The sequence below is a fragment of the Elgaria multicarinata genome, chromosome 2, assembly GCF_023053635.1.
Source record: "Elgaria multicarinata webbii isolate HBS135686 ecotype San Diego chromosome 2, rElgMul1.1.pri, whole genome shotgun sequence".
NCBI lineage: Eukaryota > Metazoa > Chordata > Lepidosauria > Squamata > Anguidae > Elgaria > Elgaria multicarinata.
In genome coordinates this window covers 609146-624462 of record NC_086172.1, presented here as the reverse complement: position 1 = coordinate 624462, position 15317 = coordinate 609146, and the positions used below count along the sequence as shown (strand labels likewise).

Genomic DNA, 15317 nt, shown 5'->3' with positions numbered 1-15317 from the left:
TACGCCTTTTCTCCACTTAATATTACATGTCAGTTTATCATTAATGGCTATGTCCCATACTTCTTTATACCATTCCTCAATAGAATATTCCCCTTGGATCTTCCAGTTCCTAGCTACCATCAGTCGTGCTGCAACCAACAAACTCGATATCAGCTCTATAGTTCCTTTTCCACACTTTATATCTTCAAATAGTGACAGCAATGCTATTTTTGGTGTTTGTTCTATTTTCATTCCCACTATTTCTTCAATTTCTGAAAACACCATCTTCCATAATCTTTGTACATATTTGCATTGCCACCACATATGTAAATACGTTCCTTTTTCCTATAGTGCGTTCATAAGCATATGCATTACAATGTATCTTTTTTCTTTATTTGTTATGTACGTTTCTATATAAAATATATATTAAAAAGGAAATATTACCTCCTTGCCCTCTTAAACCAGGGGAGCCTTGAGAGCCCTTCATGCCTTCAGTGCCAGAAAAACCTGAATCACCTCCTTCACCTTTTTCTCCTATGGCTCCTTTCACCCCTGCAAAAAGAAAATAATAAGAAATGCCACCTCCTCTGGCAGACAACAGTAACTGCAACATTGGGCGGCAGTGGGGTGTGTGTGTGTGTGTGCCTGCTTGTCCTCTTCTTCAGCTGTTAACTCATGCAGATTTCTAAGACTTTTGTGCTCACAACATGAATTCTGGAAATGTATTAAGGTCAGCAAAACTGCTGTGATTTTTAAATCCATGTAAAATCCATGTAAAAGTATAAATCTGGGTCCAACACATGAAACATTTTTCTATTTAATGGCAATCCCAATTTTTGTTGCTACTATGAAATTATTGACCATTTCTTAATTACCTTTAATCCTCCAAATTGGCTTTTTTATTTTAACTTTTAAATTTATTTATAGATATATCAAAACAAGAGAGAAATGTCAGTTCCCCACAACATCAGTAAAAAAATCAACTCTCATGCCTTAAATATATGCATTATATTTGAAAATAGACTACAGTTCTAGAAGTAGTAGTTCGCCTTAAATCTAACACCAGTGACTGTGAGCATACAGGGGTGCCCCTCCCCTCCCTCATGGGTTTGATTAAGTACATAAGGATTTCCCAGGTGAGAGTCTGGAACTTGGGAGGACAGGAGACCTCAACTGGAGGCAAGACCCTTGACAAGAGGATGGAGGGAACCGTCCCATGGCGCTGGGTGATAGCCAGAGGGATCAGAGCATGGCAGGGTGGCAGGAAGCTGGGTAAGTGAGGGGGAAGTTGAGGGGGGGCGGGGTTAGAATCAGTAATGGTATATGTGGTAGGCTGGTTATTGTATTTGGCCCAGTGGGTTTTTTGCTTGGAATACTACTTTGTTCTTCATTAAAAAGGGTTTGGATAGACTGGAGTTGGTTGGTTATGGGGAGGAGGTGAATACTTTGGTGTTGATGCCTTTCCACATTAGTTTTAATCTGTTTATCTCCCAGGTGGCTATGATTTGTATTTCTGACTGTTTCATTTTCCACCTACAAGCTCATTATAGCCAATGGTGTTTGGATGTGGGGTGGGTTGAAATCTGCCTGGGTAAGGACAGGGGATAGTGGTTGGCTTGAAAGTAAGGCACTGTGGGTAAGACAGGCCTGGGGACGAGATGGAACTTTAGCTACTTGAAGGCTATTGCCCTCTCTTGTCCTACCTCATCCAACAAGATTTGAGTAATCTGTCTTCCTGGCTTATAAAAGCAGCTGGATGGTGGCGGCTGAGGGTTAGGGTAGTGGCAAGGTGTGATTCCATCTTGTCTAAAGGAGTGGTGGTACGACCTTTGTTTAAAAAACACTCCCAGGGCAAGAGGCTGAAATGTGTGGTGGCTTCTCAACTCCAGGGATTTCTAGATGATATGGGCCTAATCCACACCAAGCAGGATATTGCACTATGAAAGTGGTATGAAAGCAGTATATCAAAGGCAAGAGCCACGCTATTGCTTTATAGTGGTATTGAGGTGCAATGAGAACAGTTGGGACCCATTGACACAGACCATATGCCACTTTCATACCACTTCCATACCACTATATCCAGCTTGGTGTGGCTTCTGCCTTTTATATACCACTTTCATACTGCTTTCATAGTACAATATCCTGCTTGGTGTAGCTTAGTCCATGGAATATCTAGATCCATTTCAATCTCACTTCAGGCGCACGCCTGAATTATTATTATTTAATAATATATTATTATTATTTAATTATTTAATAATTATTTAATTATTACATTTATATACTGCCCCATAGCCAAAGCATCTCTCTCTCTCTCTCTCTCTCTCTCTCTCTCTCTCACACACACACACACACACACAGAGTACCTGTGGGTCCAGTTATCCCAGCATCCCCTTTAAAACCGGCCCTTCCTGGCAAGTTTATTGTATCACCTCTATTGCCTGTCAGAAGCAAAAAATAAAATATTTATTTATCTTGTTTCTATATATCTATCTATCAAGCACATTTTAATGTGAAAAGGGAATGTTTTCCCCCTGTAAAAAATCTTGTTTCTACTCATCCTCGCTCACATTTATTTATTTATTTATTTATTTATTACATTTCAATAGCCAGGGCTCTCTGGCTGGTTCACAAAAATTAAAATAATTCAAAGTATAAAACAACAGTATAAAACCATAATATAAAATAAAATATGAAAGCTCAACCAGATAAAAACAGCAGCAGTGCAACAACTTTAAAACACCAAATTAAAATTTATTTATAGACTGTTAAAATGCTGGGAGAATAAAAAGGTCTTCACCTGGCGTCTAAAAGCATATAATGTAGGTGCCAAGCGAAGCTCCTTAGGGTGCTCATTCCACAGCCAGGGTGCCACAGCAGGCCCTCCTCCTGATAGCCACCTGCCTCACTTCCTTTGGCAGGGGTATTCACTACATGCACATGGAATGTGGGACCGAGAAAGGGACCTTCACTACAGATGTGGCACACACACACAGGAGATTTATGTACGTGATAAGAACTGCCATGCTGGATCAGACCAAGGGTCCATCTAGTCCAGCACTCTGTTCACACAGTAGGCAACCAGCTGTTGACCAGGGACCCACAAAGCAGGACATGGGTGCAATAGCATCTTCCCAGCCCTTGATAGCCTTCTCCTCCTCCAGGAATTTATCCAACGCCCTTTTAAAGCCATCCAAATTGGTGGCCATCGCCACAGCTTGGGGTATCAAGGATGTAGTTGCGAAATAAGGAGGAGAGGTGTCACAAGGGATGCCTGAGCAGGGGACTGGAGGCTGTTTACCCAGGGGAGGCATGGATGCTAGTGAAAGGGTGGATCACAGGGGTGGAAATAGATAGATTTAGAAGCAAAGAAAATGAAATTAGGTAAAGGACAGTTATAGTAACTTGAATAAGAGGAAAAGGAATCTAGTTTCCGAATTGGATTGCCAAAAGTTAAAACAATACAGATAATTTTCAGTTGTCTCAGTTTTAATTCCAATTTATAAAAATGGGACCCTGGAGTTGCCACAGTTTTGATTAAAAATAGATGTGGAGCACCTCCTGAACATATTGCAAAGTAGACTAGGGATTTAGTACTTACTCAAAACTGTTTGATAACCCACACTTTAAACTAGGGCTGTGCAGCGCCTCGGGCCAAATCCCCAAAACCGAGGTGAGGTGGGTTAATTCAGCCCACTTCAGCGTGAATCCAGAGCAGCACAGGTTGGCCTGAGGCAGAAGCAGATTGACGCTGAAGCCTCAGGCCGATTCAGGGTGGTGCAGGGCCGCTCCCCCATTCCCACCTACCTGCCTGGGAAAGTCCATTGGACTCACTACCCTCTCCCTCCCCATCCTCCTTGGCCTTCTGCTGCTGCTGGGACTTACCTGCAAACGTGTCCTTCTCCTGAGAGCTAGGCTGCAATTTAAAGTTATTGTGGGGGGGTCTTTACTCTTCGTATATCTCTGACCGCAAACTCTGACCGCAGCCATGGCCCTTTATGGCCACCATAGTTTGTGGCCATTGCTGTACTTTGAAACTTTTGCTATACTCTGTGTGATACATTCTCCCCTTCCCTCAAATATCTTTTCTGATTATATCCTCACTCCTCTGCAAGCTGCTGCTGCTGTTAACAGGGCTTGCTGTTTTTATTTTTTTAAAAAAATATTTTTAAATTTCAATTATTTTTTAAATGATTGTCACAAGTTTCTCTACTCTGACATTAGGGTGGGTATTGTGGGCAGCGGACACTACTTCGCCCACTCACACTTCTCACTTATATACATTAGGTTCTCAAGGCTTTTATGTTGGCACCACTTTGCACATCCAGACTTTGAACTCCTGTCTACTTCCTGCACAAACACACGACTCTGAGACCCTCTTTCTAATGCCCTATGTTGCATGCCAGCACCGTGGGGCTAAGTTACAACAGGTTGTATGTGCAGCCTCTGTTGTCTCTCTAAGTCATTGCAGCCAAACCAAAGCCTCCAGCCTCAAACAATCTCCCTCTCTCTCTCTCTCTCTCTCTCTCTCTCTCTCACCCAAAGTCTCCTGACAGTCCAGCCAGGATGTGCACTTTTATCCTGTGGCCAGGGTAGAGTGCCAGCTTATAGCTTGGTCGTGTACAGTGACTCTTGTTTTAAAAAACTCTACCACCAGCCACTTCTGCCTGTGTGTGGCACGCCAGCCTCTCAGGACTCAGCTACAGACATCTCTGAGTTGTGTCTTCAGTCTAACTCTGTCTCTGAGAAATATGCCAGCCAGCCAAAACCGCAAATCTATCTATTTTTCTCTGACATGCACTTCAAATGTTCTGCATTGCATGCCAGCAGTGCAGACGGAGTGAACAAAGTGAACAAAGTGAACAAGTGAACAAAGTGAAGGGAAAGGGGTAGCGAAGCAAAACAATGACATGCCAGGTTCTGACATCCGCTGCAACAGGGCATCTGCAAAGATGGGAGCCTCTCTCTTGACTGGCACCTCACTCTTGGTTGTGAGATGACCCTTCATCACCCATGATGTGGAACTGCCTCCTGACAAGAACACAGCATGCCCATCAGCCAAGCCAGGACAATCAGGGACACGTTCTGTGGCATGTGAACTTGATTGATCAGATCTATGAACTTCTGTTTTCTCTCTTCTGCAATGGAGTAAGGTGATCCAATATCTGTGTCAGTGTCAGAGAGCTCTTTTCCTCATTCACCAAAAATCCATATTGTCATAGGCCGGCTAACATGGATTGTATTTTGCTCAGACTCTGCTCCCTGATCTGGAGCACATTAGTTTGTTGTCCAGATATCCCCCTTGCATATAGAATAGCCCAACAGCATGAGCAATACCTTGAGGAAAACCGGGGAGGGGGGAGTGGCACTTTGAGCCCAAAGGGCAGTACTCTGAATAGAAAGTAACTGTGGTTGTATGCAAATTTGAGGAAACTTTGTGAAGGGTAAATTGATATACAGAGATAGGCTTCTGATAAGTTTATTGATACAACATGCTTTTGATGTCTAATGGCTGACACTATGATTTTTTTCTTTTTTTATTGTGCATAATAACAAAACAGAACAAAAAAGTCAAGAAAAAAGAAAGAAAAAACCCATTACATACATAAAAATATCATCATTTTTCCATAATGTGTACCATTCTTTAAAAAAGGGAGACAATTATACATAGGTTTCAAGAAATGCAGACCAAATATCCATACATTTATCCACTTGCAAGTTGCACCTATGTAACACCCATTCAAATGTAGATAGTGTTATTAAGTCCTCAGTCCATTGCATTATTGGAGGTGAGCATTTATACTTCTAACATGATAATATGTGTCTTTTGGCTATCATATTGGCTCTGAAGATAGATTTTCACTGACCATGTGTTAACTTCTACGAAGCTGGTAGGTAATTTAGGAGGACATGCACATTGTTCCATATTATAGATTGTTTTAGAACAAAGTTTATCCTTATTATAACCTCTTCCCAAAAGAAGCGATTACTGGGCATTGCCAAAACATATGAATAAGGGAAGCATTAGGTACATTACATCTCCAACAATTCTGCAAGTTAGACAAACCCTTGTTAAAAAGGCATTTTGGAGTCCAACAAACCCGAAACAATTTTTTGTTGTTGAATAAAACGTAGCCTGAGATCTACAGAAGCTTCAGATACAGACACTAGGGCAACAATCCATAGATTAGGCAAAACAGACACTCCAATTCTCTATTCCAATCCTGTCTTAAACTATTTGTGTATTTATTTACTGCTACTAAATGTTTATATACATGGGTCATGGATCGACATGTCTGTTCAGCTGCTATAAGTGATTCTAACAATGCTGGAGGCTCTGAGGCTGTAAAAGCGACTGGACCAAACGAGCAAACAGGGAGAAAGCGAACAGGAAGAGCAAACAGGAGTTTGACAGGGGGAGTGTAGGGGAAAAGGAGACCAAGGAAAGGGGAAGAAGAGAAGCCTCAAGGAAACCCAGGAGGCTGCCAATTCAAAGAGGCCCTGTGCTTGCCATGTGCTCCTGAGTGCTGAGTGAGAGGGTCGGTGTGGATAGTTGCTGCAGGACCTGAAGGGGGAGTGGCCTGATTGTCAGTTGGACTCAGCAATCAGTGCCTAATTGCTGTTGATTGTTGTTGGCCTTTCATTCTGGTTCCTGACTTGGAGCGGAGCAGAAGCAGGGAAGAGCAGCTGGCCCAGCTCAAGTAGGAGCTATAAAAGTAAGCCAGATTCCCAGGGAGCGAGCGAACAGGAAGAGCAAACAGGAGTTTGACAGGGGGAGTTCAGCAGGGGAGGCCTCTAAAAATAAATAAATAAATAAATAAATAAAAAAAGAGGTGGGAAAAACAAAGAAAAACATAAAGAGAAAAAAAACCCAACAAAACCACCACCAAAAAAAACAACAACCCCAAAAGATCTTACTTTCCCTTAAGACATACTCATATAGTTGTGTACCTTCAGAGAGGACACAACAAAGCAAAGGAAATTCTACTATAATCAAAAAGGAAAAAAACCAAAGCAGAAATCGACAATATGGATGGAAAGGAGTCCCTAGAGGTGGTGACCTGCAAAGGGTGTGCAATGTTCGTGTTTCTGCCTGAGCTCAACATGGCGTATACCTGCAACAAGTGCAAGCTGGTGGCACTTTTGGAAGAAAAAGTGAGAGGACTTGAGCAGCGAGTGTCCACCCTCCAAGGAATAAGAGAAGTCGAGGAGTTCTTAGACCGAACGGTGGAACTGCAACAGCAACAAGAAGCACATGAGATTGAAGAACAACAGCCAGCTGAAGCAGAAGTGGAGTATGCTGAGGGGAGGGAAGCCAATGAAGAGGAAACTCCCTGGAAAAGAGTGACAGTTAGGAGCGGAGGAATTAGAGGGCATTCTGCACCGGTGGAGCCATTGGAGTTAAGCAACCACTTTCAGCTTCTGGAGAATGAGACTGAAGGACAGATTGCAGAAGAGGAAGTACAGGAGACACCATGCAACAGTGACCAAGAGGCAGAAGGTAGGTCAACCAAGAAGAAGAGAAGAGTAGTCGTTGTGGGAGACTCCCTGCTGCATGGGATTGAAACCCAAGTATGTCGTGAAGACCCATGGACTCGCCAGGTGTGCTGTCTCCCTGGAGCACAGATTAGAGATGTGACTGAAGGGTTACCGAAGCTCATAAAGCCCACGGACACATACCCCTTTCTTCTCATCCATGTGGGAACAAATGATGTCGCCAAACAGAGCTACGAAGAAATCATTTCAGACTTTGAAGTTCTGGGAAGGAAACTGAAGAACTTTGGGGCCCAGGTAGTTTTCTCATCCATCCTCCCGGTTCTTGGAAGAGGATTAGAAAAGGAAAGAAAAATACTCTGGATGAACGACTGGCTTCGAAGGTGGTGCCGTTGTGAGAGTTTTGGATTCTGGGACCACGGGCTACGCTACTTGGAACATGGACTGCTGGCAAGGGATGGGTTGCACCTCACAAGGGCTGGAAAGAATGAGTTCGACCACAGCATGAAGAACTTGATCAGGAGGGCTTTAAACTGAATCTTACTGGGGTGGGAGACGTAAATTTTGAGACAACAATGGATGAAGGCCAATTCACCACAGTACAGAGAACAGCTGTACAGTACAGTACAGTTCAACTGCTTAATGAGGATGGCAAATTGATAACAGACGACAAAGAAAAGGCTGAAGTGCTCAATTTCTACTTTGCCTCGGTCTTCTCCCAAAAGCGGGTCTATGACCCCCCTGGAAAAAGTGAAGCAGAAGTTGAGGGGGCAGGATTGCAGTTTGAGATTGATAAACAAATGGTCAAAGAACACCTAATTTCCTTGAATGAGTTTAAATCTCCAGGGCCCGATGAACTGCACCCAAGAGTAATGAAGGAGCTAGCAGAAGAACTCTCAGAACCTTTGTCTATTATCTTTGCAAAATCATGGAAGACGGGTGAGGTGCCAGACGACTGGAGGAGGGCTAACGTTGTCCCTATCTTCAAAAAGGGCAAAAAGGAGGAACCTGGGAACTACAGACCAATCAGTCTGACATCCATCCCTGGGAAAATTCTGGAGTAGATTATAAAGAAGTCAATCTGTAAACACCTTGAAATCAATGCAGTGATTACTAGAAGCCAACATGGATTTGTCAGGAATAAATCCTGTCAGACTAATTTGATCTCATTTTTTGATAGGATAACCTCCCTTGTGGACTGTGGGAATGCTGTGGACGTCATATATCTTGACTTCAGCAAAGCTTTTGAAAAAGTACCACATGACATTCTGATTAACAAACTAGCTAAAAGTGGGCTAGATGGAACAACTATTAGGTGGATCCACAGTTGGCTACAGAATCGGACTCAAAGAGTACTTATCAATGGAATCTTCTCAAACTGGGAAGAGGCAACGAGTGGGGTGCCGCAGGGCTCAGTCCTGGGCCCAGTGCTCTTCAACATTTTTATTAATGATTTGGACGAGGAGGTGCAGGGAAAGCTGATCAAATTTGCAGATGACACCAAATTGGGTGGGATAGCTAATACCCTGGAACAAACTTCAAAGAAACAAACTTCAAAGTGATCTTGATAGGCTGGAGTGCTGGGCTGAAAACAACAGAATGAAATTTAATAGGGATAAATGCCAAGTTCTACATTTAGGGAATAGAAACCAAATGCACAGTTACAAGATGGGAGACACATGGCTCAGCAATACTACAAACGAGAAAGATCTTGGAATTGTTGTAGATCACAAGCTGAATATGAGCCAACAGTGCGATATGGCTGCAAGAAAGGCAAATGCTATTTTGGGCTGCATTAATAGAAGTATAGCTTCCAAATCACGTGAGGTACTGATTCCTCTCTATTCGGCCCTGGTTAGGCCTCATCTAGAGTATTGTGTCCAGTTCAGGGCTCCACAATTCAAGAAGGATGCAGACAAGCTGGAGCGTGTTCAGAAGAGGGCAACCAGGATGATCAGAGGTCTAGAAACAAAGCCCTATGAAGAGACACTGAAAGAACTGGACATGTTTAGCCTGGAGAAGAGAAGATTGAGGGGAGACATGATAGCACTCTTCAAATACTTAAAAGGTTGTCACACAGAGGAGGGCCAGGATCTCTTCTCGATCCTCCCAGAGTGCAGGACACGGAATAACGGGATCAAGTTAAAGGAAGCCAGATTCCAGCTGGACATCAGGAAAAACTTCCTAACTGTTAGAGCAGTGCGATGGTGGAATCAGTTACCTAGGGAGGTTGTGGGCTCTCCCACACTAGAGGCCTTCAAGAGGCAGCTGGACAACCATCTGTCAGGGATGCTTTAGGGTGGATTCCTGCATTGAGCAGGGGGTTGGACTCGATGGCCTTGTAGGCCCCTTTCAACTCTGCTATTCTATGATTCTAGATTCCAGCATGTGTTTCAGTTACAAGTATTGCCATTCAGCCACAGTAGGTAAATTAACACATAAATCAGAAAAGGGCAGGAACTCATCGTCTGGACCAATTAATTGATCAAAAGTAAAGAACATTTTATCTGTCCATATCCTCCACAAAAACACTTTCTTTCCAATTCTTAACTCTGGATTTCCCCATAAAGTCAATTTTGCATGAGAGAATGGATCAAACTGTGATTGAAGTGATACTATACGCCACACCTCCCTAACAGCCAAGATTGTAAGAGGTGGTTTACTTGTTCTAATTTATCGAGAGCCAAGTGCCATCCATTTGGGAAGAGGTTCTAGCCATAAAGCTTCCAAAACTGACCATGGTGTCATAACAAGCAGGAAAATAACAAAACTTAGTTCAAACCAATAGATTGGTCCAATGGTACAAAGCAAGGTGTGAAAAACCAAACCCACCTTCTTTAATTGAAAGCTGCATTCGTTTTAGAGATATTCGAGGTGGGGAAGAACCCCAGAAGAATTTACGAAACAAAGTGTGAAGTTGTTGAAAGTATTTGCCAGGTATACCTAAAGGAATTCTATGCATAATATAAAGAATTTGAGGTATAATGTTCATCTTAAGTGTGGTGACTTTGCCCCAGACTCAGCTTTAACAGTGCCCATCTATCTATATCTCACGCAATCTCACTGATCATCTGGTTTAAATTTATTTTGCTCAATTGACATATATCTCTGGGAATAAGCATTCTCAGATAGGTAATAGAATCAAGACACCATCGAAACTGACCATTAGCCAACACTATCTCCAATCGGCACCAATTCAGACTTGACCAGTTAATTGAATAACCTGACAAATCACCAAAAGCATTAATCAATTTCATCAAAGCAGGAATAGATGCCTGGAGTTTAGAAATAAACAATAAAAGATCATCAGTATATAGAATAATTTTGAATTCTAAATCAGAATGCACAAACTGTAAATACTATTATTTTGTCTAAATGCGCAAGCCAGGGGTTCCAAACACAAATCAAATAACAGTGGAGAAAGCGGACATCCCTGCCTGGTACCTCGCCCGAGCACGAAAAAAGCCACAACTAACCATTGGTCATAACCCTTGCTCTTGGATTCAAATATAAAATTCTAACCCACTTCAGAAATTCTATTGGAAAACCAAAATTACTCAATGTAGTAAGCATAAACTTCCAATGAATTTTGTCGAAGGCTTTCTCAGCATCTAAAGAAACAATAGCCACCTGGTCCGTTCTTTCTCTATTTAAAGCTATCAAATCCACAACTAATCTCAAGTTATCAGCCCCCTGTCTGTTTTTAATAAATCTCATTTGATCTGGTCTGACCAATGTTACAATGACTTGTTGCAATCTATCAGCTAAAATTGCTGTTAATATTTTAATATCAATGTTTATAAATGAAATCGTCTGGTAATTAGCACAGTTAGTATTTTCCTTGCCAGGTTTACAGATAACTGTAATATAAACATCGTTTAATGATGAAGAAAGTGAACCTGTTTCAAATATATATTGATAAAGTTGATAAAGTTTTGGAGGTAGAAGAGTAGAAAAGGTTTTATACCACTCAATTGGGAACCCATCTGGACCTGGGGTTTTCCCATTGTCTGGGTTTTCCCATTTTCTCATAATTATTTTTATAATCTCTTCAAGTCTTATAGGAGCCATAAAATGATGTCTTTGCGAGGAGTCTAAGCAAGGCAGCTTAATCTGAGCAAAAAAAGTATTCAAATCCTGCTCTGATACGATTACTATACAACTCTGTATAAAATCTCAAATATTGTGAATTTATATCCATAGAAGACACTCACTTATTAAACAACTGGGTTGGTGAGGTTTATGTAACAGATACCTCAACACGTTCCAAAGGGGTGGCGATTCTAATACACAAACGACTTTCCTTTCTCTGCAATAGGCAATTATTGCTTTTTGATCACTTTTTGATTTTGGCTGGGAAATATATGGATAAAATCACTGAGTGGAACAACCTGCCATGTGCTGTTCAAGCTACTCTTCTTCATCCCTGTAGGAGGCTTCCAAATCACATGAAGTACTGGTTCCCCTCTATTCAGCACTGGTTAGGCCTCAACTTGAGTACTGTGTCCAGTTCTGGGCACTGCATTTCAAGAAGGGTACAGACAAGCTGGAGGGGGTTCAGAGGAGGGCAACGAGGATGATCAGGGGTCTGGAAACAAAGCCCTATAAGGAGAGACTGAAAGAACTGGGCATGTTTAGCCTTGAGAAGAGAAGACTGAGGGGAGACAAGGATCTTTTTAGTAAATTCAACATTTGCTGGGTTGGACCACTGGCAACAACTTTTAATTTGTTGCACAATTGCATAGGTGTTATTAGATTTGGTTTAAAAATGGTTTACATGGATGGTACATAAATAGACTCACCAATTTCCCCAGGTTGGCCAATTCCACCAAATGTACCAGAGATCCCTGGAAGACCTTTTTCTCCCTGTCACATGATTGAAAATGGACATCAAGCTATAAGTCAGAATACATATTATCCATCCTTCTCATTCTCTTTGGACTCTGTCCTCAACTTTCCAAGTCTGTCCTTTCATCATGAGTCTTGATTATTAGAAACTCTGCTGATGCAGATAAGAGTGTGTGTGTCTAAAACCAAGTTTATGTGAACTAAGAAGTAAAGAAATCAAATCATGTGCATAATTTGTGCACTTTGCATAATTTAGTAATCTATTTTGGGTGAATTTACATAATTTGGCTTTTGAGATTCTGGCATTTTGCTTTTCAAACTCTAATAAAGTAAACATCATGGAGATAAAACACACCCACACAACATTTGCTCACCTTGGGTCCTGTGGTTCCAGGGAAGCCAGGAATACCACGGTGCCCTGGAACACCACCATATCCAAGAACGCCTTTTATTCCTTTAATCCCAATATCTCCTTTCTGACCTTTTTCATAACCTTGTAATCCAGGTAAACCTGAACTTCCTGTCTGGCCAGGGAAGCCTAGTGTTCCTTTACTGCCTACAAGAAAGATAGTTAGAAATGTTAATTTAAGGTTAAATTGGTAAGCAGTTGAACTTCCATGTAGCAATCTTTGATATCAGCTTGATTTTTTGACTCCTGACAGCTTGATTCTTCATTTTGTTAGTGGAACATCATCAGTTTCAGAATGAAAGCTCTTTTAATGAACTACAATTAAATGATGCACTTTGTTAGGAGTATACACATTTTAAATATATCATTTTAATATTCCTTTTTGTGATTTTTAATTATTTATAATCTGCTTTGGTGGTAAACTTTTTTTGTAATAAAACTGAACAATTTGAAAACTGTAAATTGGTGCATGTGACAAATGTCCAGTCACTACACAGTAGTTTGCGATATATCATACCCATTTCTGATTACATTGTGGCTCTTTACCTTTGAAACCAAAATGTCCTTTGACACCAGTTTCTCCTTCATCTCCTTTCCCCCCTTTCATTTCCAGCAGCATGCTTGGCATGATTTTAGGGGGTGCTCCTGGTGGACCACGTTCTCCACGGTCACCTATTAAGAAGAAACTCTTAAACAAGGTTGCCACAGGAAGCATAAAAAACATAAGAAGCTACCTTATGTCAAGTCACTTCATTGGTCCATCTAGCTTAGCATCTATCTTGGATCCAACCTGATGTATCCCTCAGAGCTGTTCTTCCTCTTATAGTCTTTCATTAAATGATTGTAGAATCTGTTGGATTAGCAACTCCAATATCTACCAGTGTGGTGCAGCAGTTAGAACGTTGGGCAGGGACCGAAGAGACCTAGGTCCAGTTCTCCACTCAGCCATGAAGGTTTTTGGAGTGACCTTGGGTCACTCACTGGCTCTCAGCCTAAGCTACTTCACATAGTAAGGAGAAAATGTGGCTCGGAACAACTATTTGTGTATATCCTCATCTGCTATCGTATCAGAGTAGCCTACAAAATACAATAATAAAAATGCAACAAAAACACATATGACTTGAACAGAAAAGTAATTGTGTTGCCCTGGTCTCTTTGTAGAAACAACATGATAAAAAAATAAAGAAAATAAAAAATGATACCATTCTACTTAAAATATGATATGAGAATGCAGATATTATCTAAGCTCCATGTTGTGGTGGAGTGTAGCTCATCTACCATTCCCTTTGAATCTCAGCATTGACATAGGAAAGCATCCGTAGGCACCTCTGTGGACCAATCAGGATGATGGCAGGTGGATGAGACTATCTCCTTTGTTTAGAAACTGAGGAAGAAACTAAAGGAAATTTTAGAAACTAAAGGAAGGCAGAACACATCCTGTTGAACTAGACAGCTGTTCTTCACTGGCCTTATATATGAGGCAGTTAAAACCAGAGTGAGATTGTAGTTATTAGTAGGCAATAAGATTAAAGCTACACTCCTACACACTTAACTAGGAGCAAGATCCATTGAGTACAATGGGACTTGATTCTGAACAGACATGTTAGGATTACACCGTAACACTTTTTTTTTTGGTACAGGAAGCATTATTCAATTAAATGCATTAATTGTTTTTGCAGTTGTGTCTGAAAGTGTTTCATGAACACTAGAGGTAACACTTATTAAGAGTCAGGAAAATACCTTTCCATCCTGGATCACCGGGTATCCCTTGAACACCTCGTCTACCGACGAGGCCACGCTCTCCCTGGACTCCTTTCCATCCAGGCCACCCTTTGATGCCCACAGCACCTTTGAAACCTTCAAGGCCAGGAAAGCCTTTATCACCTTTTCATGAAAAATATAAAAGATAAATCTTATGCGCATCCAAACAAGAATTCATTTAGATCCAGGACCAGGGAGGAGAGCTACTTTGCTAAAAAATCTTTTAAGTTGTCTCCTTTTGTATCTTCTGCAAGCCCATGCAGGCACAGGTTACATCTTCGAGTTTGGTTCTCAATTTCCTCCATTTTATATTTTATTTCTACATTTTGCTTTCTAAGACATTTAAATTTCTCGTCTTGTTGTGTTATCTTTATTGTGGTTGTCACCGTTGTTTCTTCCATCTTTGTGTTTAAAGTTCCCAGTTTAGTTTCCAAAATCGTTCTCCAAGTTTCCTTTTGTTCTTGCTTAAAAGCAGCAAGTTGCTGATTTATTTCCTCTTTAAGAGCATCATCAGACAAGTGTTTTATTGCGCACTCATTACTGGGCACTTGCGGATTTTCATGGGTCCTATTCATGCCACTGTTCATTTCTCTGTCTCTCCCACCCCTTCTAGCCTTCTTCCCATGACAAAAAAAAGACACTGGTAAGTCTGAATTATTTTTAGAGATGGAACTTGCCACTATCTCCTGCTGTGCATAGGAGAAACTGCACAATAGAAACAGCCCACTGAATGGGCCACGGGCACAATGTTTACTTCCTAGGGTGACCGTATTTATTTATTTATTACATTTTTAAACCGCCCAATAGCCAAAGCTCTCTTCCATATGTC

At 41.4% G+C, this 15317-nt stretch overlaps 1 protein-coding gene across 1 annotated transcript in view; it reads right to left on the bottom strand.

The window, feature by feature from the left end:
* The window catches only part of COL4A2 (collagen type IV alpha 2 chain), a 266143-nt gene that overhangs the window by 72670 nt on the left and 178156 nt on the right, over nt 1-15317 (bottom strand). Inside the window, exons 31-36 of the mRNA XM_063115898.1 lie at nt 14468-14611; nt 13274-13399; nt 12693-12874; nt 12273-12336; nt 2343-2417; nt 424-531 (exon numbers count right to left, since the gene is read on the bottom strand). Of these exons, the coding sequence (XP_062971968.1) occupies nt 424-531; nt 2343-2417; nt 12273-12336; nt 12693-12874; nt 13274-13399; nt 14468-14611 (699 nt within the window). The remainder of the gene's footprint in view (nt 1-423; nt 532-2342; nt 2418-12272; nt 12337-12692; nt 12875-13273; nt 13400-14467; nt 14612-15317) is intronic.